Genomic DNA, 26,961 nt, shown 5'->3' with positions numbered 1-26,961 from the left:
TTAACTCTCCTTCACCCAATCAGAAAAACGGATTTCTGTTTTCAAACAAAGGCCCCCCACTTCCAAAAATAACCCACTTCCCATAAAGACATGTTTGTTGGAAATGAAATAACATGCCTCTCAGATGAGACTCTAAATCAAATTGCATCAGCCTGATCAGGTGAAGGAAACACAGATTTCCTCTCCCCACACCCTCCAAACACACACATTTAGAGCAACTCAATTGGAGGAAGGAAATGTAAAATCAAATTTACATCTCCATGTGAAATTTGAGAACACTGGAGAACAGAGAAGCATGTGCAAAGATGAGGGAAGGGAAACTATGAAATGAAGACAAAGAATTACAAAGAATTTCAAATTCTGTGGAAGGTCTTCTTCCATTTCATAACAAGCTAGAAGTACATAATAGATTAAGTATAAAATGTCACTTCAGATTCTCTTTTTAAAACAGAAAGTGGCAAAAATGCCATTGTAATTTTTTCAGTCTCTCTCCTCCTCCAAAAAACTGTGCAACAAAGCAAATGTTGGAGAAATACAACTTTCATGTAAAGAGATTTGAACAAGTTTCAGCTACAACAATAAAATTACTTCAAGCAGCAGTCTTACTATACCTGTCAGAAACAAACTATAGCACAGCAGGTCAGGATGCTGAATATTCAGGAGGTGCAGGAACTGGCCAGGCAAATAAGCAGCCACATAATAGTCTATTTAAAGAAATAATAGTGGTCAATTTAGCACTTGTTCATTTATTTGCTTTAAGAGGCTGTTTCATATGATTCTCATCTTGGCCCACTTCTCTCTGATGGAATTGATTATATCTAGGAAATATAAAAGGAGTTAATTAAAAGCTGCTGTTGTAATAACACAGGAAACACTAGCAATACATTCGGGTTTCCAGGCGAGGATTCAAGAGGCTTGAGACACTCAAGAACTCAGCAGCTGATCTCCAGAGAAGATTCTGAGGCAATTTCAGAGGAAGTTGCTTACTAATAGTGAGGTACCGTGGTAGCAAATGCCAAATATAAGAGTTAAGCAAAAAAACCCCAGCAAAATAACACAACTACTTAAAGTCAAGAAAAAAAAAAAATCCTTTCCTTCTAGAGACGGGTTAGCCATTTGTCTCTCTGCTGGGGACAGAGAATGGCAGTCACACAGGGAAATAACACAAGTAACCTACCAAGATTCAGAAAAGCCACTTCCTTGAATTGATGGGATTCTGTTCTTTCTAGAGAAACTGTAAAAGTTTTGTTGTAACCTGGGGAAAAATAATAATATTTTTTAAAAACCCAAACAATAAACACCATCTGTTACAAGCCAAGTATGACTTTATAGCTAGAAACTTCAGCAGCGCCAATACACCCAAACAGGGATATTTTGGACTGTTTTACGGGCTTGTCTGCACAGACAGATTTACTTCATCCTAAAGAGAGTTGCTGCATACTTAGTAGACCTGCACCAGCAGAATGAAGTTCTTTAGTATGCGGAAACTGGCCATGCACTGCACAGTCTATGTTCATGTTTAAAGAAGCATTCCATTCCAGAGCAAGCTTGTATAAAAATATGCCCCCCCAAAAAACAAAAAACAACAAAAAATCCCCAAACACAAATCCTTTATGCAGCTGTGCTCCACATTTTGGTGATCTTGCAACTGCTTTAGAGAATTTCCAGTTTGTTTATCTGCGTGCCCTATTGCTGTAATTTAGTTCAGCTCTGTTTAAATATAGGCTAATTTCAGACCTGCTGCGTTTGCATGGGCTTTGCATTAGCACAGCTGTTATTTTATTCTAGACTTACACCATACTTCTTCTGGCATCCATTAAGAATGACACAGAACCCTCAAACTTCCTCGATCTCTGAGAAAAGCTGAAGATTAAAATAACTAAGGAGACTGGCCTCCAAATATCCATGCTGCAATATCCTAAAGGCTGAATGGTGTCATGATCAGGATGCTACTTAATGCTGCATGCAAATTCAAGGTAAGATGATAGATCCACAGTTTACAGGACCACCATGAAAAAAGTAGATCATGAGCCATACTTCAGCCACTCATATAGGACTTTTATTCCTGACCCCAGCAGAGAGATATGCTTTATCTATGCTGCAAAAAAAAGAAAAATGAGACCTCCAAGACCAACAGCAACACTACAGATCATAGAATCACAGAACTGTTTAGGTTGGCAAAGACGTATAAGATCATCGAGCCCAACCGTTAACCTAACAGTAACGCCTAACAGATGAAGGGGTATCTAAAACAGTTTTTCACACAAGATTGACTGAAGTTTGCTTGCAATGAGTCAGTATACTCATGATCACCACCTTGTTACTTGCCAACGCAAACACATGCAAACTAATACCAGCACTGCAGAATACACCTGCAACATGTGTTTATGCTACGTCAAATGACTGTGGGGACCTGCTTTAACAGGGGGAAGGAAGGTTCCTTCTGATTTTACAGATGCTGCAGCACAGACTGAACTCTCTATATGTCTCAAAAATGTGGCTTATGGACCTGATATACCACTGCTTCTGTGGGTCACCTCAGGACCAGTTTTAAAATTCTCTCGTTCGACTGATGAATCTTACATGAATCCGAACAGCTCTCCACCAAACAACTCCATTCCATGAAGGTCAGTTCAAATGTAGCTGGTCAATGTCACCACATTTATCCTCAGTTTCTTCCTGGTACAGATAGTTATGTACAAGGGCCATGTTTGGCTCCAAGCAATGCAACCACCCTTCAGCTACACATCAAGTACATCTGGGGAAATCAGCCCTTCATAGCAGTACAATGCAGAGTGCTGCCACACCCAGAATTAATTTTTCCGATTTGTTAATGCCTTCAACTACACAAAAATGCAGTTCATTCAATCCCACAACGTTCCAGCAGCAAAGCAACATGTTAGTGCAGCTCTGACACATGAAGTTTCCTGACACAAGAAAGCAAACACTTAAGGAGGTGCATTGTCCACTTGAACATGGTTTCTCCATAGTACGCAGCTTTTCAATTGCTAAATAATTTGCCTCTCTCTGCCATGTATCAAACAAGATCTTGCTAATAACAAGTTTTGCTCTGATCAGAATAAAACAATGTTCTTTATTCTTTTCAAGAAAAAAAATTAGGTCTTAAAATTAAGAGCTAGAGCACCACTTACATAGCAACTATTCTTCCAGTCAGTGGGTGTTGCACCTCTTGCTGTGAAAATGACATGTTGAATTGGAACTCTAAACAGACATGCAAGCGAAGAGCTGCTGCCTCCATTTCCCATACAAATGGCTTATGGCATAAGTACAACACACCTGCAAGCTCCCACAGATTTCATTGGTGTTTGTGCTCAGCATGCCAGAAAGTCTGGCTAGAAATAAAGGACCAAATTAATAGCCACTCAGGAGGCCACTGGTTTGAAGCTACTCATTCAGCATCAGGCAGGAAGTCTACAGCAGGAAAGTCAACTTTGCAACTACAGGCAGCTGCTGTCTTCAAACACCAGCCACAGTAGCTTATTGTCTGCAGACTTTGGTAGTTATTTGTTTTGCAAGGCCTTCTGTGACTCTTTCAGATGAGTGACATTCTCCAAAATAAAGCATAACTTAACAGGTTAATCTTACCTTTATGTAAAAAATATATGGAGTACATGATTTCATCAGGCATATCAGAGGCTAGACTACAACACACACACAAGCCTCCTAAAAAGACAAAAAAGGAAAAGAAAATTGACTTGTCCACCTGAATACCTAGACTTCTTTACACTGCACAAAACTAAAGCAAGACTGTTTCAAATTAGAAACTAAAAATAATCTCTCAAAAAATGTTAAGATTACAGATATATATTATGTGTCTCTAACCATCATTTATCTAGCGAAATACAAAATAAGAGACAACAGAGGAGACAATAAGGCACAAAGGAAACTGGGGTTTTGACATGGCTAGTTCTTCTCTTTAGGACAAGTACATTTTTAGCCCTTCCCAGTAGAAATCATGCTTGCAGCCAGAAAATTGATCAAGCTTTTCTCTCCACAGACTGCCTCAATCTCTAGTTATTATCTGTTCAGGGACTGTCAAATATGCACAGAACAACACAGTAAAACACAGTTTGTTTGCTTTCTAAGTAATTTCATATTGGCAGCAGCATGATACACTACTAGAGCTTTCTCACACTAGAAATTATAGCCTAAATAGACATTAATTCCTTTTTTAGGGGAAAAGTCAGTCCTTGGCACAAGCTTATTTCAGCCAAGGTACTCTGTGCAGGAATGCTCCCTCCTCCCAGCCTAATTCTTAATCAGACTGATACTGTTTTGACTCCACTGGATGGTAGCCCTCCCTCCATCTCTTACAAAAACTTTAATCCACTTACTCCGATGCTTTGGCAAGCTGCTTTGGCATGCATGTTAGAAACAGCTTCCAAACCACATTATCACAATACAGTTGGGAAAGCCCAGCCACAACTATGACCTTTTACCTTTATTAAAAGTTTATCACTAAAAAAAAAAATGGTAATACTAATACAGGTACTAGTCTGTAAAAAAAAAGTTTTCTGTATACAAGGTATACAGAAAAAGGCACAATATGGCAAAAGCACAAGTACAAAAAAAAAGCACAGCTATCAAGGTATTTTACTTGGTTAAATACCTCGCACTTCAGACCACAAGGCTGTATCACAGCTGTGATACAGGTATGGCTGAGGCACTTCACACTTCTGGGGAAGGTAAATGCTTTCTTTTGAGATGCAATTTTTTTCTTGCTTATTCTTAGCTGATTGAATATTGTTTGATACAGTTTTGCTTGGATAGTTGAGTCATTTAGACAACAGACAGGGCATTCTGCCAGAGCACTTGGCATCTTTCAGAGCATGCATAATTTTTAAAGTAGCAGCATCAGGACTCATGAGGAAGACTGGAAAAGCTCCAGCAACCCACAATGCTGTTTTATTATCAACAGCTCCCTTCCAACACTGCAAACTTCTTTCTTGTATGCTGGAGGCTAGTGTATGCACTATTCTGTAAATTGCACAACATGCAAGCGAGTCTGTTCAGACTGAAGTGTCAGTGGGTAATATATGCAAGCCTATCACAAAAACAGTGGCTATGGGGGACTATTAATAGGACCTGCATCTTTCAACTCTAGCATACTGGTCCAAATGTCAACAAACTGAACTACAAACAACAGAAAACATCAATGGTGCTTCATTCACACAGATAGAAGCACGACAGTCTCAGATCTGCAAGTGTCCAAGCAATGTTACATCTGATACCATCTTGGCAATCCCATTAGAGCAACCAGAGACTGAGAATATAAGACAAATTCCTCTCGTACCCTTAACAGTGGTCTCTGCAAATTAGAGCTGGGTTCTGCAGATGCAGGGAAAGCTTGTTATCCTATTGCACCTATATGGCAAGTGTTTCATGCAAATGCAGAACAAGGTCTTCTACACTATCTGTTTCAAAGTCATTTGCAAACAGTAAGAGCTGTAGCTAAATGCACAAGGTGAGAAGATTCACGTGAAGATCAATTTAGATGGACTCATGTTTTCAGAAATAAAATGGAAAAAAGATCTCAACCACAACAAAGTAAAAAAAAGGAAGCATTTAAAAATAAAGTTGTACTCATACAGGGTAACAGCAAGTTACTACATTCAGCAGAATTAAGGAAACAACAATTACAACTCTGCCACTTGATAAATAAATATCATAACACTGAAATTTTAAGAGTCACCTATGAAGACATGAAGTTTTCCCTAGGAAACCTTGACTTCAAATTCCTCATTTCTGCTTATGCAGAATTGTAAGACGTAAGGCTGTACCAACATCTCAACATGGCAACCGAGTGTCACAATTCAAATGCAACATTACACCACGGCATTTTGTCTAGTTGTACTGACTTAGGAATGACCTGTCTCACCTAACTTCAGCCATCCAAACATCTCTCATTTAGACTCCTATAAAGCAAATGAAGACATATGGATAGAAGCAATCATCCTCTGGAGATGCCTATTTCTGTCTGTAAATATAGTTCAGATGCTTAACTTTCAGGCAGGTAAAGTTAGGTGACAGTAATGCAGGGTTTATGTCATTTTACTGCCTGCATTTTTTTAACACCAAGCAAATGTAACTGAAAAGTACTTTAAAGCGCTAAAAGAAAACATAACAGCCTAATTTTGTTTAAATAACCACTGAATTCTGGACATACAAAGTTAATTCTGAGACTAGAACTGCTTGATCTCCACTAATCTAGAAGTACACAGAGGTTTTCATCTGGAGACATTTTCTCTGTGCTGAGTATAAGGAACAGGGCTACTTTTCTTCTACCGCATAAGTTCAAGAAAGGAAGAGCAATTTCATTCAGATTCATTCTGATTTCATTCAGAGTTCAGACTGGCAGTAGCTAATAACAGTTATATTAAATGGGAAATTACACGGAATATTCCACTTTGAAGTTATGCCAATTATTTTTTGCCAGAGATGTCTGGTACAAGCTGGGATATTGGCATTAATAACTGAAGCATGCTAGCAGTTCCCCAGAAGGCATAGTCTGTGCCCCAAAGAGCTTGCAGTCCAGTTTTGTAAGTCACCACAAACAAGAGGCACAAAAGGGAACTTTAGTGTGATTACCCAGTGTTCTAGATATGGTCTCAGCACCAAAACCATTTGCACCAAAGTTACTCCAAATGGGTTGTGCGAAGTAATCCTCAAACAACATTCAATGAAAAGTCACATACAATAATGTCATTTAGTAAGTGTAATTGTCAAATTATGTGTCTTACATTAAACACAACAAAAAGTGCATGTGAAAGGTTCCACACAGAATTTAAATACTGTGTTACCACATGGAAAAGAACATTTTACCTCAGGGTAACCAAACAGTCTTATTGGAGGAAGATTGAATTTCATTCTAAACTAAAAGGAGACGCTTCAATCTGAACAAACCCTAGAGACATATAGGTTTAAAAGGAAACATATATATACAAATCAATAACATTTTCCATTATTGGACAGGCTGTTTGTATGAGAAATAGTCTGTCTTGCTAACAGAGGAAAAGTAGCCTAATCTACATTTCATAGATGGAAACTTGGCTTTCTCTTATTTCTAATTCCTTCCCTCTAATCTTTGTAAGCATGCTGTTTGCCTTGGTAAGAAAAAAAATCCGTGTAAGAAAACTGTATTTCATTTGATTTGCATTAATGGTCATTTCAATGCAACTGGCAAGTATCTCAGCAATTCATTTGTGTGCATACAGCACACCTTAAGAAGCGAGATGTAAAGCCACTTCTGCAACACGTCATATCCCTATACAACTCTGTAGACTATTCAAAGGCTAAATCAGATACCATCTCTGCTTGGCAGTATGATCTAATGTAGAAGCTGAAAATGCAGGCATCTGTGATGAACAGATGCCTCTTGAGACCAGTTTTTAATCAAAAAAAAGCTCATGGCATGCATTAGGATGCAGGGAGACTCCTAAATCCTAAAGTGTTAAGGAACATTTTAAGTTTAAGGAAGTTTGAGGTAGATACCAAACCCTTAAGTATCACATACAAAGTTTAGCATAAAATACTTGGACCTTGTAAGTATCACACACTAACAGCAATATGAAGCTCTTCGAATCTGTATTGTACATGCTCCATTTACATGTGTCCACTCTGTAACTCAATTATATACTATGTCAGATACTCAGACAACAGACCTAGCCAAAACCTTCCGTTGAATTTACTTTCTAACACATTTTTGGTCAGCTTTAATATTAAATTGCTCTAATGTAATATACAACCATGCTTTGATACCACCTGTGTTCTGAAACTAGCAGAAAATGCTACAGTGTGCTTAGACTGAGATATTTCACCATATGAGTGCATGATAACAGTTCTTTGAAGTCGGGCTACCAGATAATTTCTGGGTGACTGTTTTATTGTTGGTGTTGCTATATCAAAACCCTAGGTACTATTTATTAGCTCAGACTGGAACACAGCTTTCGGAGGGTAAAAAAACTTAATAAGAAAAATAGTGCACAGTTGCCTTCTCCCTCTCCTCACAGTTACCTGTCAAGTACACTCTAAAGGAATAAAAATCTCACAGTCATACAAAAAACACACAAATAATACAAAAATATATATGTCTTACAAAGAAATTTAGTAATCAATTGTGATTACATTGCATGATAATTACTAGTGGACATTATTTTGACAATATTTGTATTACCTGCTTTACTTGTAAAAACCTGAAGATTCAGAGATTTAGATGCAACATCTTGGTCTTGATAGTAATCATATCCAAAATTCACAAGCCTATGAGCAAATAAAGACCGCTAAATAAATCACTTCTTCATCCACAGAGATCTATCACAACACAAAGATCATGAGAACAGTCACTATGTAATCAAAACATATGAATTAAATTATCATATGTTCTCCAGTGCAAGCTAAACTAGGCTTTAACTAATCTGCTCAATGCCGTTAGAAATGAGAATCCCAAGACTGCACACTGTTACCAGAAACCAACAATTTTGATTACACCTGCAAACTTCATATCAACTTACTGCAGCATTGTGCAACTATTCCCACACTTTGAAGTGAAAGCAAGTTCTGATGAAGTACTGGAAATACAAACATTCATCATATCTGAGAACTCAAAGGCCTTGCAGCCTAACGTTACCGTTCTGTCTGAAAAGCTACATTTTAATCTGCAGAAATACTTGAACAGGAAAGCACAAAAAAAACCCCACACTCACATGGAACTTGTTACACCATGACATTCTTTTACAGTCTCATGCTGCCCACGATTTAATGGTTTTACATATCTTTAAAACCTACAAGTCCTGTCTTTGCCATGCAGAACATGCAACAGAAAATTGTAGTCAGTCTGCTTTGGCTTTTTTGCTGTTGGGTTTTTTTCCAGAAAGGATTTTGATCCTGTAGGGATTTTTCCCTAGGTCTTCTGCAATAGTTTTGGGGAAAAAGAAAAAATAGCACTGAAGCTCTTACAAGAGTTGCATTTTTTCAGTACTAACTGCAAGAGGATACGCTGCCCCTGTAGGGCAACCTGCATGTGCAGTAGCACCACACTGAGCCCTCTGCATAGCACTGAGACATCCTGAGAGCCACAGTTTGGGCAGGGTGGAACTCAACTACCTTCAGTTATTCATATCTGATATAGTAGCTTTGGCCTCCCTTTTTATTCACAAAGAGAAACAGGCCCTTTTGGAATGTAAATTCAACTGATTGCAGATAGATGAGGATGAGATGAATTACGACAGAGTCAGACCACCCTGACTAGTTTTTCCTCAATTAAAAGGGAGCCTTAAGGAGACAAGCTCAGATGCAGTCATGTGCACTGTAGACACATAGAATCAGACTAATCTTAGCCTCTGAGAAGTGCAGGCTACCTGGAAATAGCATGCTGGAGAGGAAAAGAATACAGGCATTGTCTTACAGGCTATAAAAAGGAGCTACTGGTCTGGTTAACTGCCCAGTAAAACATGTTAAGAGCAATTAAAAACAGAGAGCTTCCCTTGACAGGAATTTTGACATCACCATTACAACATGCCCAAAATTAAAACTAATTTAAATAGGTACAGAATACTCAGAGGAAGGATGGTTTAACCTATAGCTAGCTCTTCAGACAAATAATTTTTAAAAAGGCACCAGAAAGCAGTCGAGGATTAAATTACATTTTACAGTTGATCCTGATGAAAATGAGAGGAACTGGAGGTTTGGACACAGCTTTCATATTATCCTTATGTTCCAAGACCATGTAGGCAACTGCAAACAAAGACACTGTAGTTCGGACAAATTTTACTTAGGTTTGTAAAACACTACCCTATACATTAAAAGGAAAGCAAAATGAAACATTAAAAAACCTTACTTTAATTGTGTGTCATTCATAGAAATATCCAGGTGTGATTCCAGCTGTTAACCAAAAACAAAACCAAACCTGTTATTTAGTGAGGTCAGTATACTATGATTAATATTTCAGACCAGTAAAATGTGTCAAACTCACATTTCACCAGATTCAACGTTTTAACAAACTTTATTTATCTTCCTCTAATCCTTACAGTCACCCCAAAAGCCATAAAAATAGATTTTTTTAAAAAAGAAAATAAATTGTGAGATGTTTAACCTCCTGCATTACAGCAAACTTCAGCCACTGGGACGAAAGTCTAGTAACAATTACATGTTCAAGAGTTGTAATTTTTATGTTTTGTTCTCTGTATTTTAAGTGAGACAGGCAAACCTGTTGTGGCCAAAAGTGACACAAAATTAGCTCATGGTTTCTTTGTCTAGTGCATTTGATAACCCTGCTTTTCAATACTTGAGTATAAGATCAGTATAATGTCACAAATGCCACTTACTTCTAGGTCAATATCTGTGCAGTTCCACTGAAGTTACCTTATGTGGCGCAATCTGAATCTGACTGAATATATTCTTGAAAAGAATATAATGCAAAAAAATACAAACAAGAAAAAAAACAGTTTTCCTCTGAAAAATTTCCAATAATAAAAGACACTAAAACATACTTCTGTATCAGTGCTTGGAACACATAATTACATCCCACTCAAAACCATTGTATAATGAAATACTCATCACTTACTATTGAGTTCAAATTTTCATCAGGATAGAACTGGACACATTTTAAAGTACTCTTTGACTCCTGGAATTAAGAGGATGTGTTTTGTAACTGGTAAAATAGAAAGCGTATCATATAGACTGAAAAGTGACTGGATACTCCACACCGTTCTCCACACTCAACCCACTTTACTAACAGATATGCAGAAGTTAGGGGACAAAAGACGACTTTAAAAACCACATATACCCCCACAATAACACTATGACATGCTTCCTTCCTGTCCCAGATCATTATCTGCCAATCATCTATAATTGCGTGGGCCCTCACTTGCAGCACAGCATTACATGTCACACACACACATTCTCGAAAGTTAAAAAAAACCATTTTCCATAACTACCTATATGGCAAAAGAAACTGTATCTTATTTTGGTCAGTTCAAAAAGGGTATCTCAGAAACAAAAGCAGGAATATGTTTCTCCATCACAGTTCACTTCCTGTTATTCCCTAACACTCACATTTTTTTGGTGGCTAAGAAGAGTTCAGAAAAATCAATTTTTATTTATGTAGACTACATCAAGTACAAATAGTCCCTCAGACAAAACAAAAAGAAAACCAACAAGCCCAAAGACTTTCAGCATTTCTAGCCAAGAACCAGCCCTCATTTGGTCACTCAGTAAGTCTGCGTACAACATACTTTTTAGATGTGAATTCTCTAGAACAGAGGCATTATACTCACATAGGTTTTAGTAGATTTAGATCCTTTTGAATAAGACGACCTTTTTAAAGCCAAAAAACCTAAGAAACCCACCCTTTTTTAATAGAAAGCACTAAGACCACCAGTATTCTTGCAATTTACTACACACAAATAGCAGTTAAGGCAAGTCTGGCTTTTGTTTTAGGTTGTTTGAGGCAGGAACAAGACAGACTACCATAATGAAAAACAAACTCACTCTATTATTACCGCTGCACCCCCCCTCCCCCCCCCAAAAAAAAAAACCACCAAAACCAAAAACTTTACTATCATGAGACAGGCAGGAACAAAACTATTAGAAGGACTTTCACCTCACCTTTGGAACAATGTAGAAGAGCCTTTGTTCCATCATATCCCATTGTGCCCAAATGAGATCATCTACAACTCTGGCTTTTGGAAGCTGACCTGAGTTTTGAATCACCTAAAGGGAAAGAAAGAACATTAGAAGTCGTCAAATAAGGTTCTATAACAATTACGCACAGTCTGTGCTTTAAAGAGAAAAGCAATGACAGAAGAGGCGCAAATACTAAGGTGCTTGGAAGGAACGTGCTACTTGTTAGCTGCACGAAGTCTACCTTTGCTGTGTGCAAGGTGCTCAGTTTAAAGAGACTGAAGCACAATTTTCAGGGAGCACCTACTACCAAGTATCTTCCTTGATATTTCCTTGCTTGCAAGAAGTTTACCACTTAAGCTGCTCAATGGGAATAGAAACAGACAGTACTCTTCGTCATAGAGAAGGGGAGAGGGGTGAAATACTAGTCAGTTCAGAACCAGCTACGTTAACTACTGAAGGAAAATGTGTTAGCTCCAAAACGGATTTCTGTCCAAAGTCTCAGCCACGTGATGGAGGGTACTGGCAGTAGGGAAAGGGCTAGAATTGTGAAAAACTGTTGGGATTGTATAAATGCACTCTTGAAAGATGTAGGGAGATTTCACATCAACCAAAATAAATCTATTTGTTAGAAGGACAGATTGATCTGTTTTTTCTGATTACACTCGTAGCTTTTACTTCACTACTGTAATCTAGCATATATATAAAACCCATCTGCTTTAAAAGCAATGATAAACTTTGAAGTCTTTCATGGTTTTCTCAAAGTGACTGAAAGATCAGGATCTTAACCTTTTCCTTCCAAGCCTATATTTGTCTCCATAAAGGGAAACACTGTCTTTTGTGACACAATTCTTTACTATATTAGAGGTATGTTTATTAATAATAGGTCTTAAGCAAAACATCCACAATTTATTGAAGACAAATTCATGTTAAAAACAGGAAAAAGATGAGGAGAAAAAGAGAGTGGAACATTTACAGTACATTGTGTGTATCTAAGTTTTATGTCTTTTGTTTGTTTGCTTGTTTTTTTAAATGAATCCTTTACTGGGACGCACAGACTCCCAAAAGGCAAAGTTGGGAAGGTGACTCTGCAAATATTTTAAATGGTTTAAAAATGTATATACACTACGTCCACTCCCAACTTCTAACATACAGATGCATTCAGCAACAAACAAAACCCAATAAAATAAGTAACTTTCCACATAGATTACATGGTATACAGGTTTTTCAATCAGTGTTGTGGTTAGCTGCATAAGTTGCCATAGTATCAATACCTTCTTTAATATACTTTGTGTTGCCCAAGCATAAAATTACAAAAACAGTTAGCTAAAACAACAGGTTTTTAAATTTTTCAATTAAAGCAAAAAAATTCAAAACCCACTATTTTTCAAGTCTTACCACTTTGTGTTCTTCTTCTGCAGCAACATGAATGTCAAATTGTTCAATATCTTTAAAATATATTAAAAAAGTCATTACAAACATACATTTTTATATGCTTTTATACAGCTTATTAAACAATCTCACCTCATAGAATGCTATAAGAAAACATTAGGGCCAGGAAAGTTCAACTCAGTGTAAGAGGAAGTCTGTGATATACGAACACAGGTGCCTATGCAGAGACCTGGACTCTCTCCTTTTCCTGAGCCAAGGATGGCCTCAACCATACCGCCCCATGGAAACAGTTCTCCGCCCACATCACCACAGCACTGTCAGGAAGAGTGCTAACTGAAGCATGCCAAACCAAGACAAGGAGCACACTTATAAAAGAAAGAGCATGCAGAGCTGCATGCCTGTGCCTGAGACTACACCCTAGCCCTAGCATGAGTAGCACCTCAGCCCTTTCCGATGCAAAATTCCTTAAAGTTATTGGCATTTTGCCTGCGTGAAGGGTGCAAGATTCACCCAGCAGATGTTATACATGTTTCTGATATAGTTCATGGCACTATGCAAATGTATTGGGAGGTGAACTCTGCCCACCTAAGTGCAGCTAGCTAAAGGTTGGTGTCATCTGTCTTAGCAGAGAAGATGGGCCTCTCCAAAAAGATGGGAAAAGCGATCTCACTATAATAAGACTGAAAGGCAAGAGGAATAAACAGCCTTTTCCAAGTGTCCACATCTATCCATTCCCTCCCATTAGATTAGGCTGAACATGTAAAGTTAGCAAATCCAAGGAACTATTGTCTTATTCTTATCCCACCTGTCCTGCGTTAAATCACAATCCATCTCTCATAGTCAATTGATCTGCTCTGAACTTAAATAGGCAGCTATAAAAGTCTATTTCAGCTTTTTTTAGAAATAAAGATAACTGATGAATGCATGAACTAAGCAAATAATGGCAGTCAAAGCTGGCCCTTCTCGTAACATGGAACAAAATCCCTTTAAATTATGCAGTTTTTGAAAGACATTTGGAATACCTAGAATAGCTCACACCCTTTTTTTTTTCCACAATAAGAGTCTACCAAAAATATAATCTATAACGACCATCTTAAAGTAAAAGGATAACAACGTACTTTCAAATATTAACTCACATTTATCTTCTGAAACTAGCAAGAGGCGGCTTTCTGTAGTATTTCTGCCTTCAAGTGGATAAAGAAACTATACAGGAAGTTTCACAAAAGTAAGTAAATAACCAAAGCAGTTTAGAACACTTATCTAAAGTTGTTTTTTTTTAAGCTGGATATTTACATATTTTTAAATTAAGACAGGCACAGTAATGATAATTAATTAATAAAAATAGCCATTATTACGGAATAATAGTCACGAATCACTGTAATTGCAAGCTTCGGGGGACTGAAGAGAAATAAAAAAAGCAGCCTTTGTGTCAGAGAAATATTCTACATCAACATTTTATGAAGTTTCTCATTTTTTTCATTCTATGAGGAAACACAGGCACACTATCTCTGTAACAGTTGCAAGATAACATGAGATATTTCTGCACTCAACCACTTATTCTCTCTAGAATAGTGGATTAAAAAGGTTTATATTTAGATTAGTTGAATAATTTACCTGTACTCGAACACAGCTATCCACAGCCTTTAGGACTCTCACATTATTAATGGGATGAATTTCAATTAGCAAGGTTAAATACTTGGATACTGCAAAAAGAACATGTGTTAGATAACATTCTTTTTTAAACACAATTTTGTTTTCTAAACAGAAATTAGGTGGGAAAAAAGCAAAAGGGTACAATATTTCTAACAGTATTAAAACAATCCACTTGTAGTACCTGACTGTAATAGCCGACTTACTCTTTCTTCCTCTGTATATTGACGGAAGCTGACCGCTAAGGGGGAAAAAAAAAAAACCAAACCCTAACATAACCACAGTGAGCATGCATATTCGATATTAATCCTATTAAACATTTTTGGAGAGCAAGCATCTTTGTTTTTTTACCAAAAACACCTATGTTAAAGGAACAATGGAAGCTCTTCTAGATGTAGGAGGCATGTATAAATGCAGGAGGAGGAAGTGAACAAAGGGTCAGTGTGTCTTAGATTTTTGTTTTATTAAACAGCAATATTGTTACAGGTGCATCTTTATGTTGTTACCTACATTATTTGATGATGGATCCACTGAAATGCATAGATTGCTGTGGGCAACATATGGGTCAAAATAGATTTAAGTCATTCTAGACCCAAATGTATCATCGTACTAAACTAAATCATGTTTACCATGACACAAAAAAAATTAATGATGAAACACATATTTACCCAATAACGTCCTTTCATTGTTGACCGAACAACTGATTATGCGTAGATCCCTCTCAAACATATAGAGGTGCTACAGAGAAACACATTAATGCTAATAAATTTTTTGTTTAACTATATTAAAAAAACTCATCTAATTACTCCTCCTTTGGAAAACACTGCTGACTAGTACACCATTTTTATTTTTAAAGCAAAATGTTTCACAGCCAGAAGAACCATATTTCAAGCCTCAATTGTATCACTTCTCCTTTTTCTCATTTGTTTTGTTTCTTACTGGTTCTTTTGAGCTCTACGTTGCCACTAGAGCAGCACAGCAGACCTTTATGTAAATACGAAATTTCACCCATTTCATACTGTTACAGGGACACCTGCAAAGGCCCGGTATCGTGATTCCAGCCACTGAACTGCAGTACATTCAGTTTTAGAACATTTTCTAACAAATGGTAGCACCAAACAGACTGAGGATGCACACATAATAAAGAAAACCCAAAACATTTACTTCTTAGCACACATGTTCAGTGTGAAGAGGCTTGAACTGGTTGTTTAGAAATAAAGATTGCAGACATGATGCTTTACTACTCCCAAGTCATTCAGGTGTTCTGTAATGTTCTGCATCTTAATACTACTGAACATCACTCAAATACTTTCTCTGGTCTCTCTTCTGTTTCAAACAAGCATATACTCCTTAAGTACATAACATACTGTGATGCAAGGCATCAAAATCTGAAACACTACAGTACTGCCTTCACCAGAGAGAAGCCTGGTATTGCTCTCACCTCATTTTGTTTAGTTTGAAGATCATACAGTCCAATGTGAGTATTTCTCTGATTTCCCTATGGATGAAAGTAAGTTAGCACTGGCAATGTAAATACATACAAAGTTAAACATTGTTTTTATTTTTTTCTACCTCCCTCTCCTCTTCCCCCCACCCCTTGACACACATCCTCACACACTTGCCTGTCCTATAAACAGGCAGTTAATTGCCTAATTCCAAGAAAGTGAGGCAGGAAAGAGAACAATTTTTTTTTTCCCCTAACACATGGGATAAAGCTGAAATGTGGCCAATCCACAGCCCACAAGCCGTTGCATAAGCCAAGTGCCTCTCTCTCACTTTGGTTCTAAACTGGTTTTAGTTATAGGCAGTAGGGCCAGGGAGAGAGATGTCTGTACAAGAACGAAAGGGGATGCTATGGCCCCTGGAAGATTTAAGGCTGGTATTCCAAACCACACCAGCTTGGCAGGTCATTGCTCCAAAAGGGAGCACAGAAACATCAAACATCACCAAACACAGCTTCCAGTGATCTGGCTGCAGGCTGAAAAAGGATTTCAGCTCTGCCTTAGAAAATGATTGTCTGAAGGCTAAATATATTTCACAAGCTCAGACGACACCATTAGCCTGCTGCCTTTGAAAAGAAACATAATACACATCCTTTCTAGCTTATTGATAATAACATACAATGATTCTGTTTGGGGCACTTCTAAGATTACACAAATCAAAAATTTTCTTCTTGGTAATTTTTACCATGCTTTAAGTCTTCAAAATATTAAAAAAATTAAATAAATTCTGCTTGGCAGCATATACTGTATATCAAATCAAGCTGAAGTTCATTAATGTACTCTAGGTATAGGCACTAAATTGCTAAACTGTTGAAATTAATTCCAGCCACATAGGCTTGTACTCAAACAGTGAGCATCATTGTTTTTCACTACAGCTTGGGGGGAGAGGGGAGAAATCTGTGGTTATTTACAAAGTTATGGCATCTTGCTTTGTGCAGTTGAAACAAAAGCCTGAGTATTCTCTTCCTAAGGGGTCTATTTCTGAGTGTCTCATTTTGTTGTGGCAATGACAAAAGTCTTTGACTTCTGATTTAAGCAAGGAAAACACAATGTCTTTATATTAAGACACAGGCTTCAGGCCTCCGAATTTAAGGTTAAGCAAGTGCTTTCACAAATAACTTCTTTCCAAGCATGTCTGAAACGCTAACATTCTCTGTACTTAGCTACTGAAAAATACACTTCACAAGACTGGTAACAGGACTACATCAGTGCCCATACCTATGCATAAGCTAAGACGCTTGTTTTCATGTTTACTCTAAAGATTCTTGTATTGCCTTGCAAAATAGAAGCACTGACACTAAAATTCACTTATGTTAAAAATATCTTCCTTTACACCAACTATCAAAGTCACGGAAGACAGACACTGTCAAAACTACAGTACAATGCAATACTCTAAAGTAAGCTTGAAAATAAAGTTCATTCTCCACCTTCCCCTGATTTCATGCAGAATGCACTTCATTATTTTCCACTTAGCAGGCAAAGGTTGTTTTCCATTTGTATCTATTAGGAAACAAGCCAGGGCAGCTCAGTTTAGTTTACATCCTTGTTTGTGCACTATCCTCACCGACAATGTCAGAGCTAAAGTTTGCTGCTATAAAACCAACAGGAAAGGCTCACAAAGCTGTGTCTTGCAAAAGTGGTAGCTCATTAGTTATAAATAGTTTATCATGAAGGGGGGAGAGAGAGAGAGAAAGAGAAAAAGATATTAAACTGCCTTTACAAATCAATAAAGAGCTGTAGTTTGTTAGAAGCTGTAATTACATCGTGATTTCTCCAATGTAAGTTTAAGGAAACAGAAGGACTAGCTGCAGACACTAACAGCAGTCTGTTTTCCCCAGGTAAGCTTCCCAGTGTGATGATGTGTATTAGCAGAACAGAAGAGCAAAACACAAAGAATACTTATATTTTAGAATGAGTTTGTAAAAATCTAAGTGTCCAATTGGCACCTGAAAATACTTGTCATTCACTAAGATGCAGACACCAAGACTTTTTTTTTTCTTCTATGTAAATATGAATGGATACTCCTCTTAAAAGGTTTGCAGTAAACTCCAAAACCACAGATCTGTACCCATATGTTGTCAATGGACTGTTTCAGAAAAGGAAGCATTTGATTGAATCCTTCTTAAGTCAATAGGTAAAGTGTAAAAAGACAGACACAGCAACACAATCCTCCCAACACTTGCTTCCAGTTTGCCCATTAGCAAGTGTAAAAACCAATTATAGTAGAAGCAAACAAAATATGTCAGCATCCTTCCCAATAGAGGAATAAATAGATGCTGTTTCTTCAGCAGGCTGACTCACTCAGGAGAAAGAGATCAGACTACTTTATCATGGTAAGAGAATAAAAAGATAAAAAGCAGCATCTCCTTTGGGATAGCATTTGAGAGGTGAAAACTGCAGCACAGCTGTGCAGTTTGCTAGTTCCAGTTCTCAGGCTTTGCCATCCAGCCAATCCTACCACATAGGCTGCAGGGGTCACTTTATTCCCAAAATTAGGAAAGAGAAACTACAGCAAACATTTTCAGTGACTTCCTATGCAGCCCTTACCTCTAGGTTCAGGGAACTCAGGCTAGGTGTTTAAATTCTCCTGAGAGTCATTGGCCTATTCAGTCAACAGAGTCTAGTCAGTATTTGTCCACCTCCTCCACCCAAAGTACAGGCTACAAGCGGCCAGTTCTCTGGCTACAATGGGAGCTTAGACACCTAGCCCACAGGTAGACACTTTTAGACATGCGAACTTTGAGCTACAACTTGTCCCTTGTGCCAGTTGCAAGTGCCTGAACAGCATACAAGGCAGTTGGAGTCCACTGTCAGAAGCCCAAAAAAATCTTTGTGTGAGATTCCATAGATGCTAGAAAGCAGCAACATCACACATACACAGTATCAGATCTCCTTCTGGGAGCTAGATGGGTTACTTTCATTATGTCTTTCTAGAGTTTTGAGCAATGCAAAAAAACACCTAACATTCTTTAGCGTTGTTTTTATGGTTACTGTTGTCTTGTATAGACTCCCCTCCCTATGCTTGTACTAAAGGAAACATCCACCCACAGTTAAAGTGTATTGCACCTTGATGAAGGCCTCACCTCTTCCCTTAACCCTAGGGAAGCTGGAGAGTTCTAGCATTGTTGAGCGGGAGGGGAACAAAAGGCAGCCCTATTCTACTGGAGTCTGCTATCTCCAATCTGTACTCTTCAAGAATCAAGATCCTCCAGAATCCAGCTGGGTCTACAGATTCCTCTGAGATGCACAGAAAAGAACCACAGCTTGTCTCATCAAGGGGAAACCTTCTCAAACCATTTAAAAACCTCTTGCAGCTACAGGCATTTCAACCTAAACGCTATACATATGCCATGGAGAGCAGAATCCTATGTTGAAAAGGTGAGCTCTACATACTTTAAGACACCAAATAAACAAGGGTTACTTCAGACTACTTGAAATAAAGTGCTATAGATGAATCAAAGTAACAAAGAAGAAAGGCAGAAGCAGAGTTAGTGTTAGGTAAATAGCATCTTAACATCTATAATTGGTAGCAGGAAATCTATTTAACTAAAGTAGTGGACATGAATTTAATAGCCAGACTTCCCTGAAAAATTCCAAGGGTGAAAAAATGTGCTGCTTACAAAGAGTTTATCTGTTAAAGAAACGGCGTTTCATTTGGGGTGAGATTCTGGCCCCCAAAAAAATCAACAGCAAAAAACCTATGGACTTAATCAGGTCAGTACTTTACTCTCCATTTCATCATTCTTAACCTTTGTCTGAAGTGAAGATGGGTATTTTCCCATTGCCTAAGCCCCCAAGTTGTAATCAGTTGAGTTTTCACGTTCTAACCCTCACTGCAAAAAATTTTAAACTACAAGGCCTAAATTAGACATAGATACACATACAGAGTTATCCTCTGCTATATTTTTATTAAGTTCCAAGACAGACTTACCTTCCAGGTATAAATAATTTTTCCATTTCTTTCAATATTTACAATGTAGAGTGCTGATGAATTCTCAGAAGTATCTGAAATCGTAAGTATCAAAAGGCACAGGATTTTCATTTGAGCTGGTTCATCATACAATTTATGCACACTTTAAGCAAAGATACTAAATACGTTTTTACATCTAAATACTTCTTTGTACATGCCAAAATTAATCCTTTCTGGAAAGAGAGAGAGAATATTTCTTACACCATGATTTAAATCTGATAAACTTCAACACAAAATAGTTAAGGGGTTTCAAAACACACAGGAAAGAATTATTTACATAAACTCCTAACTCTTCATTATAATTGTCACTGTAATGGCCATGACCTTTTGTGATGAAAATGGAACGTGCTTTTTCACTATCTTCCATTCACCAAAAAAAATTTGCCTTTATCCATTATACATAACATGGGATTCAGAAAGTTAAGTTGCACTCCAGTCCTTGGAACACTACAGGAAGATAGAATTAGCCTGAGGAAAAGTGTCACTTGCTCCCACCTGCCCCTTCAACATCCCAAAGGAATGGCTGGAAATAAACTACATCTTCAGAGATTAGCTCTACAACAACACTGCCCCCCTGCCCCAAACCACCCCAAAACCCACGATTAAGCACCCTATATAAATATATGCGCAACATACCTACAAGTACAAGGGAATTAAGCAATGCAGGACAAGAGATATGATGTGGGGTGTGAACGAAAGAGTAGGGTTAAAAGGGAAACAGATGAGCAGGAAGCTAAGATGGACACCAAAAGAGAAGAGCACATCTGGACAAAGCAGCACAAAATAAAAAGTAAAGGAAAACACCAGAAAAAAAAGATAAAATGTCATACTCAAGATGACAAAAACACACGCTTTCCTGCTGCTTCTCTGTTTTCTAAACGCTGCAGCCACCAAAAATGCATTTATCTCAGATAGAATTTTCACTAAAAGTGGAAATTCTGCCCTTAATAAGGTTGACAACTGCATGATTGGTCTTAGTTTTAAGATAAATGTAGCCTGTGGTTCAATAAGCATCAACAAGAAGAATTCTCCACAACACTCGGCAAGCATTTAGTCAAGTTCGACGCTATTTACTTTGCAGTTACCACCAAGCATTGACAGAAGACATGCGAAACTTAGTTTCACAAGCCTGATACTGTGAACTGGCTTGTACAGCTTGCAGCACTAAGACAAAAAACTTTGTGTAAGTATTATCAGAGTAAGTAAATTCTGTATTTTGTTGTGGGAGGACAACAAAAATCCACAGCGCACATTTAACAACACATCAGCTTCTACTGGTTTCAGATCATTCGAAGTACACGATAATACCACTATATTAGGGCTAGCCAGTGACAACGGAGAAAGTCTCAGATAACCATATATTCTGCTCTCCTTTTAGTGGAAACTTCCTGGAATTTAACTACCACCTCAAACTTTCAAGATGAGTACTATGGCCTCCACACTTCTCTCTGATACAATACTTCGTCAGAACAGAATATAGCTACAGAAGAAGGTCCACAAGAAATCTCCATGTCGATTAATTTTTCTATCACCCAACATAGAGATCTTAAAGATATTTTAAAAGTTCCATGTCAGGAGCGAGTTTCACGCCACTGAACACTGTCAGTGGGAATATGGAGCCAAAGAAGAAGTGCCAATCATCTGTGCCCTTGGAAAATCCTGCAGTAAAACTCTGCATGTAGAATTACAATTTCTTCCTCATCCCCAGAGCGTGGACCAGCAGATGAAGGACTGCAAAAGAACCAACCCAACCTGCCTGCCCAGCAAACAACTCTTATCAACATACTCAGGAAAATGCAGAGTCTGATTTCCTGAAAGCCATTACATACAGCTCATACAAAAATAAGTGGAACAAAGAGAACAAGGCTCGTTCTCTTCACTTGCCGCTTCCCTCCCATCATCATAGCTACTCCCAGTTCCCATGCAATTAGAAATTTTCACATGCTATCATGGGCTTTCAAGTCCTCAGGAAATAAAATACTAAATATTAATAACTACAACATCTGAAATCACCGACACAAAAATACCATGACTCCTAAAAGTTATTTGCTTTCTGTGAATAGGTTATTTCTTTGATGTTTACATTAATCTTTACCAATTCCTGCCTCCCACCTTCATATTCCTAATACAACAGCACTACACCAGGGGAAAAAGTTAGTATACACAGACAAAAGTTGAAATGCAATACAGCAATGTCGTTATCTGATCAGATGCACCTTCCAGCCTAGATTCTTCTGATTCTGTATTACCAGGTTTACTGAACGAAAAGTCCATATTACATTTTAAAAAGCTGAATGCAGTTGTCCCTTTCCCAAACACAAGCCAGCAGCATTTTGAGATCTTTATGACATAAATGCATAGATTAATTGCCTCATTGAACTCATCACCAATAAATTCATAGATGAATTGATTATGCGTGGAGAATTTCAGAATTTTACACCATTCAGCAGTTGTTCAGCAAACCATCTAGTATATGTGAAATAATTTTTAACATATTTTTGTAACTGATGGCTTGGTAAATAATTTTCTTTTATAAAACCAAAAAAAGCAGATACTTTCTGGTTTACCTCCAAACAAGTTCTTGTGAAACTATTTAATAACATCCCCTCAATATGAGAAGCAAGCTAAATATTTTGAGTTAATTAAAAGCAACCAAAGCAGTTGAGGTTTCAAGTTCATCACACGGTGCATTAACGACCATCTATTTCTACTGAAGTAATAAAAAAAAAAAAAGGTAGTAATTAAGACTAAGGTTTCCATCAGTTTCTGAAAAGCAGAACTGAACCAGCTGCCCTGAGATGAATGAGAACAAACACAAGCAGAAAACCACAGGGCCAAGAATACAGAGGGGGTCATTCTTTTTTTCCAACCACTACACCAAGCGCTCGCTACACTAGCTACTGCACGCTGCTGTGACAGCTAACACATCATCTAATTTTAACTAGCACTCATTTACCACATAGACAACAGCGCTTGTTTTTTTTTCTCCCAGAAAGGGGAGTAGTGTGGGAGAGGGAGTCATGCTAAAAGTCTTTTTGGAAAAAAGGAAGAAAACCAAAAAAACCCAAACGTGTGAAGAAGCAGAAGAAAGCAACAAGCTGTGGAGTGCAGCAGACGTGCAGAAGCGCTTTCGGCACGTTAGAAGTTCCTTGAAAACATCGAACTTCCCCGTCTCGAGTACCCCGGCCACAGGCACCGGAGGGACGAGACCCGCCGCGGACAGGCGGCCCGGGGGCGGGCACAGCTCGCTCCTCTGGAGCCCGGCCGAGGGGAGCCAGCGGCCACTCCCCGGCCCCTGCTCCAGAGGAGGGGGGGGGCACTCTGCCGCCGCCATTACCCCCGACGTTCCTGCGGCCGGAGGCAGCGCGGCCCTGAGTGGAAGGCGCAGCCCAGGGGGCAGGCCTCGGGGTATCCGCACCCGGGGCTCTCGCCTCAGGCTCAGCTCTTCCGCCCGCGGGAGAGGGCAGCGCACGGACGCGGCGGGGAGCGAGCGGGCGGCCGGAGGGAGGAGGCTTTCCTCGGCCCTCCCCGGGGAGCGCTGGAGAGGGCGGCCCCGCCGCAGCGGAGCCCGCCGGCGCAGCGCCACCCGCCGCGCCGTTACCTAGAGCCGCGGCCCAACCCCGCGCCGCCAGCCAGGGGACCACATCCCTCTGCAGGTCAAACTCGGCTACCAGGTGCAGCAGCATAGCGCTCTCCTTTCGCCCCGGCCCGCAGGGGACGCGGGGCGACGCGCCGACCCAGCGCAGCCCCACTCCGCTCCGGCCCCCGGAGCTCCCCGCCCCACCGCACTGGCTTCTTCGGGGCGGCCGCCGCCATGGGCCCGCCCGCTCGGGCTCCCTCGGCGCCCATTGGGCGCGGCGGATGTCACTCAGCTGGCGACGGCGTGGAGTGGCTGGGCACTCTCCCGCCTCCCTCCGTCCTCCTCAGCCGGAGGCGGGGCGGGGCGAGGCGAGGCGGGCTCGCTCGGTGAGGGGTTCGGCGGTGCCGGATCTACTCCGAGGCCCGGTGGTCTTCTCCTTCCTAATGGGAGACTGGAGCAGCGGGGACAGAGCCCAAGAGCCTCGCCACGGGGAGCAGCCTGCGCGCAGGTGACCGGGGGGCTTCAGGTGAACTCGAAGGCCCTCGTTTGCCCGTTGGAGCTGGCGCCTAGGCTCCTCCCGAGGCATGCTGGAAGAAGGGGTGATCCTTTCTGAAGCTTCACTCATAGAGTGACTCAGAGTGACTTAAACAGTTGCCTGTGGGCGAGGTCTGGTGTCAGGCTTCAGCCGATGGGTGTCCGCTGGTCAGAAGGCCCCAGCCATCCGTTACCCTCCTGGTGTTCCCGCTGGAGTTGTTAGGTGTTTTCCTGAATTTCCAGTAGCATCCCTGTGTTCTGAGATTATGCACTCTGCAACTGCTTGTTGAATAGATCGAGTGTCTCTGTGCAAGCTGCTTTGGCAGAGCTCAGGATGTCCTCTCAGACTAGGCCTGGCCTGATCCTGCTTTTCATCTGTCTACTAGCAAAAGCTTAGGTAAAACTTAGTGTAATCCTGGGCTTGTTTGTGGTTTGTTTGCTTGGGTTTTTTTAGCTTTTAAACTATTTGTAGTGCTGATAAGATGCTACTCCACAGCTATCTATAGCCTGCCTGTAATTACCATTTCCCTTCTGACATGCGCTGGGTGATGTCAGCCAGCTAAAAGTGGCATAAAAGTGGATAGGCAGTAAGGGAACACACCAAGCTAGGCGTACGTCGAGTGCAGAAGAGCTTGAGCCAGTTCCAAGAGGTAATCCAGTACTAAATTTTTTCCCCTCATTGCTAAGCTTTGGAGCTATATAAAGACCAGATGAGAATCGGGTCCGTCTGCAAAGTGCGGATGAAAAGCAAGTTGATAATTGAAATGCAAAGCAGACATATGCTTTCTTTCAAACTCCATATTGCCAACTTTTACAATTTTATCACAAGTTTCATAATCAGCAATCTTCTTAAAAGCTCCTTGGATCAAGTGGTTATGCAAGAATTTCAGCTTATATTTTCATTGTTGTGAAATAAAGCTTGAAAATGTGATTGGAATATTTATTTCAGAGACAAAAGTGAAAAACGGACAGAAGGTCCCAAATGGATGCATTTTTTAAGAGATGAGGTGGGGCTAATTCATGATTATGAGTGTTTGGGAATGACACAACTGGAGAGGCAAGCAAAGGAGGGAAACAAAGCCAATGAAATGACTGATTCTGTAAGTATGTGCAAAAAGGGAAATTTTCACATGCAGAAAATCTCCTGTGCCCAAAGCTATAGAGTGCATTTACGGCCAGGATGAGGCCAACTGGCAGAATTTTTGCTTGTGCTATAAAGCAAAACAAAAAGAAATGTGGAGATGGGTAACAAAGAGTTTACCTGTAACAGCAGGCACTGTAAATGCAAAAGGAAAAGAAAATTAAATATAGCTGCCTAGCTTGATGGTCCTGCATTTAAAAAAAAAAAACAACTGTCACTGTTCTTTTGTTTCAAAATCAAGCCTGTCACTTATAGTTCTTGAAAGAGAGCCCACATAACTGATGGATTAATTATTCTCTAATATTTACAGACCGAGAATCATATGACAATGCTGTTCTTCTAGAGTTTCTTGCACATTATGTGAAAGGCCTTTCGGACAGTAGGAGCTGCATGTAGTTAACCAGAGTAACTGCTGGATCTGTCGTAGAACTTAAGCTGGTTAACATGATTAAAGGAAACTGGAAGTGTTCTTAGATGATGTGAGCTGGTGAGTAGCTACGCAGACAAGCAGGTGTGGAAGAGATCCATTCACTTGTGGCCTGTGCATAGGATCGATTCTACAGTCCTTATTCGGGAAAGGACTGGAAGACTTTGTACAAGTAAAGACTTCACGATCAGGTGTGCACTAGGAAAAACCTTTCTTGTTAAGGAAATAGTTAACAAAATTTCCCCTCAGACTGTGTTTTCACTGCAAAGGACTCTTCATTATTTTTGTATGCCCAATATGTTTGCATTATCTCACTGAAGTTTATAAATATGCTTTCTGGAGACTCCTGGCACAGAGTGGGACCTCACCTCCAGTGCACCATCCTGGGAACTTGGAAGCTTCTCTGATGTTAGTCCCTGAAACTGAGGCAAGATAAATTTTCTCAGAAGTTTCCCTGTCTTTTCAGTGAGAAGAAAGTGGTAGCTTGACAGAGGAAGAGATTTGAGAAACAGGAAAGGATGAGGCAATTCATGATGACTGTCAGGGTTCAGAGATGCAGAAACATGAGAAGAGCAACCATGTAGAGCTGGGGATGATGGTACCAGCAGGAGCTGAAGGAACTGATAGGAGCAAGGAGCCAGATCAGAAGGGAATGAGGAAGAGGGAATCTGGAAAGACAAGACAAAGGTTTATAACCTGTATAGAACTGAAGTCAGTCTTCCCAGAACTGAAGTCAGGATTCCTAAGTTTCTCTGTTGTCCAGCAAATTATTTGAAATCCACTATTTTCCAGTGGCTTATCAATATAAAAAGACAATATATTACTTCTGCCAGTTTCTTTGGTTCAAGTGGTAAAGGTTTCCATGTGACTCTTAAAGGTCCAACACTGCTGATGACCCTTGGGAATGTCATGATTCCATGGTGTAATTATCTGTGCTTTCTCAAAAAATCACACACAGCTATATATAAAAATGACAATAAAACCACTTCTGGTTTAGATAATAGTCTCATTTGTTGTATCTTCTTTCATTTCTAAAACATAATCCATGCTAAGAACAAAATAAAAGGGGAATCTTAAGGAAAATGGACTGTATACTACAAGATGAATGGTATTTCAAAGAGAACT

The 26,961-nt window shown here is 39.5% G+C and overlaps 1 protein-coding gene across 3 annotated transcripts in view; it reads right to left on the bottom strand.

Moving 5' to 3' along the window:
* GSAP (gamma-secretase activating protein) overlaps positions 1 to 23,840 on the bottom strand; it is a 47,238-nt gene extending 23,398 nt beyond the window's left edge. For 2 of the 3 annotated variants that reach the window (XM_059816177.1, XM_059816179.1), the window contains exons 1-15: positions 23,756 to 23,840; positions 20,116 to 20,189; positions 16,124 to 16,180; positions 15,351 to 15,420; positions 14,867 to 14,923; positions 14,647 to 14,735; positions 14,169 to 14,235; positions 13,039 to 13,088; positions 11,626 to 11,730; positions 10,583 to 10,642; positions 9,857 to 9,900; positions 8,195 to 8,280; positions 3,607 to 3,684; positions 1,178 to 1,255; positions 612 to 704 (exon numbers count right to left, since the gene is read on the bottom strand). In XM_059816177.1, coding sequence (XP_059672160.1) covers positions 612 to 704; positions 1,178 to 1,255; positions 3,607 to 3,684; positions 8,195 to 8,280; positions 9,857 to 9,900; positions 10,583 to 10,642; positions 11,626 to 11,730; positions 13,039 to 13,088; positions 14,169 to 14,235; positions 14,647 to 14,735; positions 14,867 to 14,923; positions 15,351 to 15,420; positions 16,124 to 16,180; positions 20,116 to 20,189; positions 23,756 to 23,840 — 1,093 coding nt within the window. The remainder of the gene's footprint in view (positions 1 to 611; positions 705 to 1,177; positions 1,256 to 3,606; positions 3,685 to 8,194; positions 8,281 to 9,856; positions 9,901 to 10,582; positions 10,643 to 11,625; positions 11,731 to 13,038; positions 13,089 to 14,168; positions 14,236 to 14,646; positions 14,736 to 14,866; positions 14,924 to 15,350; positions 15,421 to 16,123; positions 16,181 to 20,115; positions 20,190 to 23,755) is intronic. The other variant, XM_059816178.1, reaches the window with a different exon arrangement.
* Positions 23,841 to 26,961: the final 3,121 nt, after the last annotated feature.

Source organism: Gavia stellata, chromosome 4 (genome assembly GCF_030936135.1).
Source record: "Gavia stellata isolate bGavSte3 chromosome 4, bGavSte3.hap2, whole genome shotgun sequence".
NCBI classification, from domain to species: Eukaryota; Metazoa; Chordata; class Aves; order Gaviiformes; family Gaviidae; genus Gavia; species Gavia stellata.
This window is presented reverse-complemented; position numbering and strand designations above follow the sequence as displayed.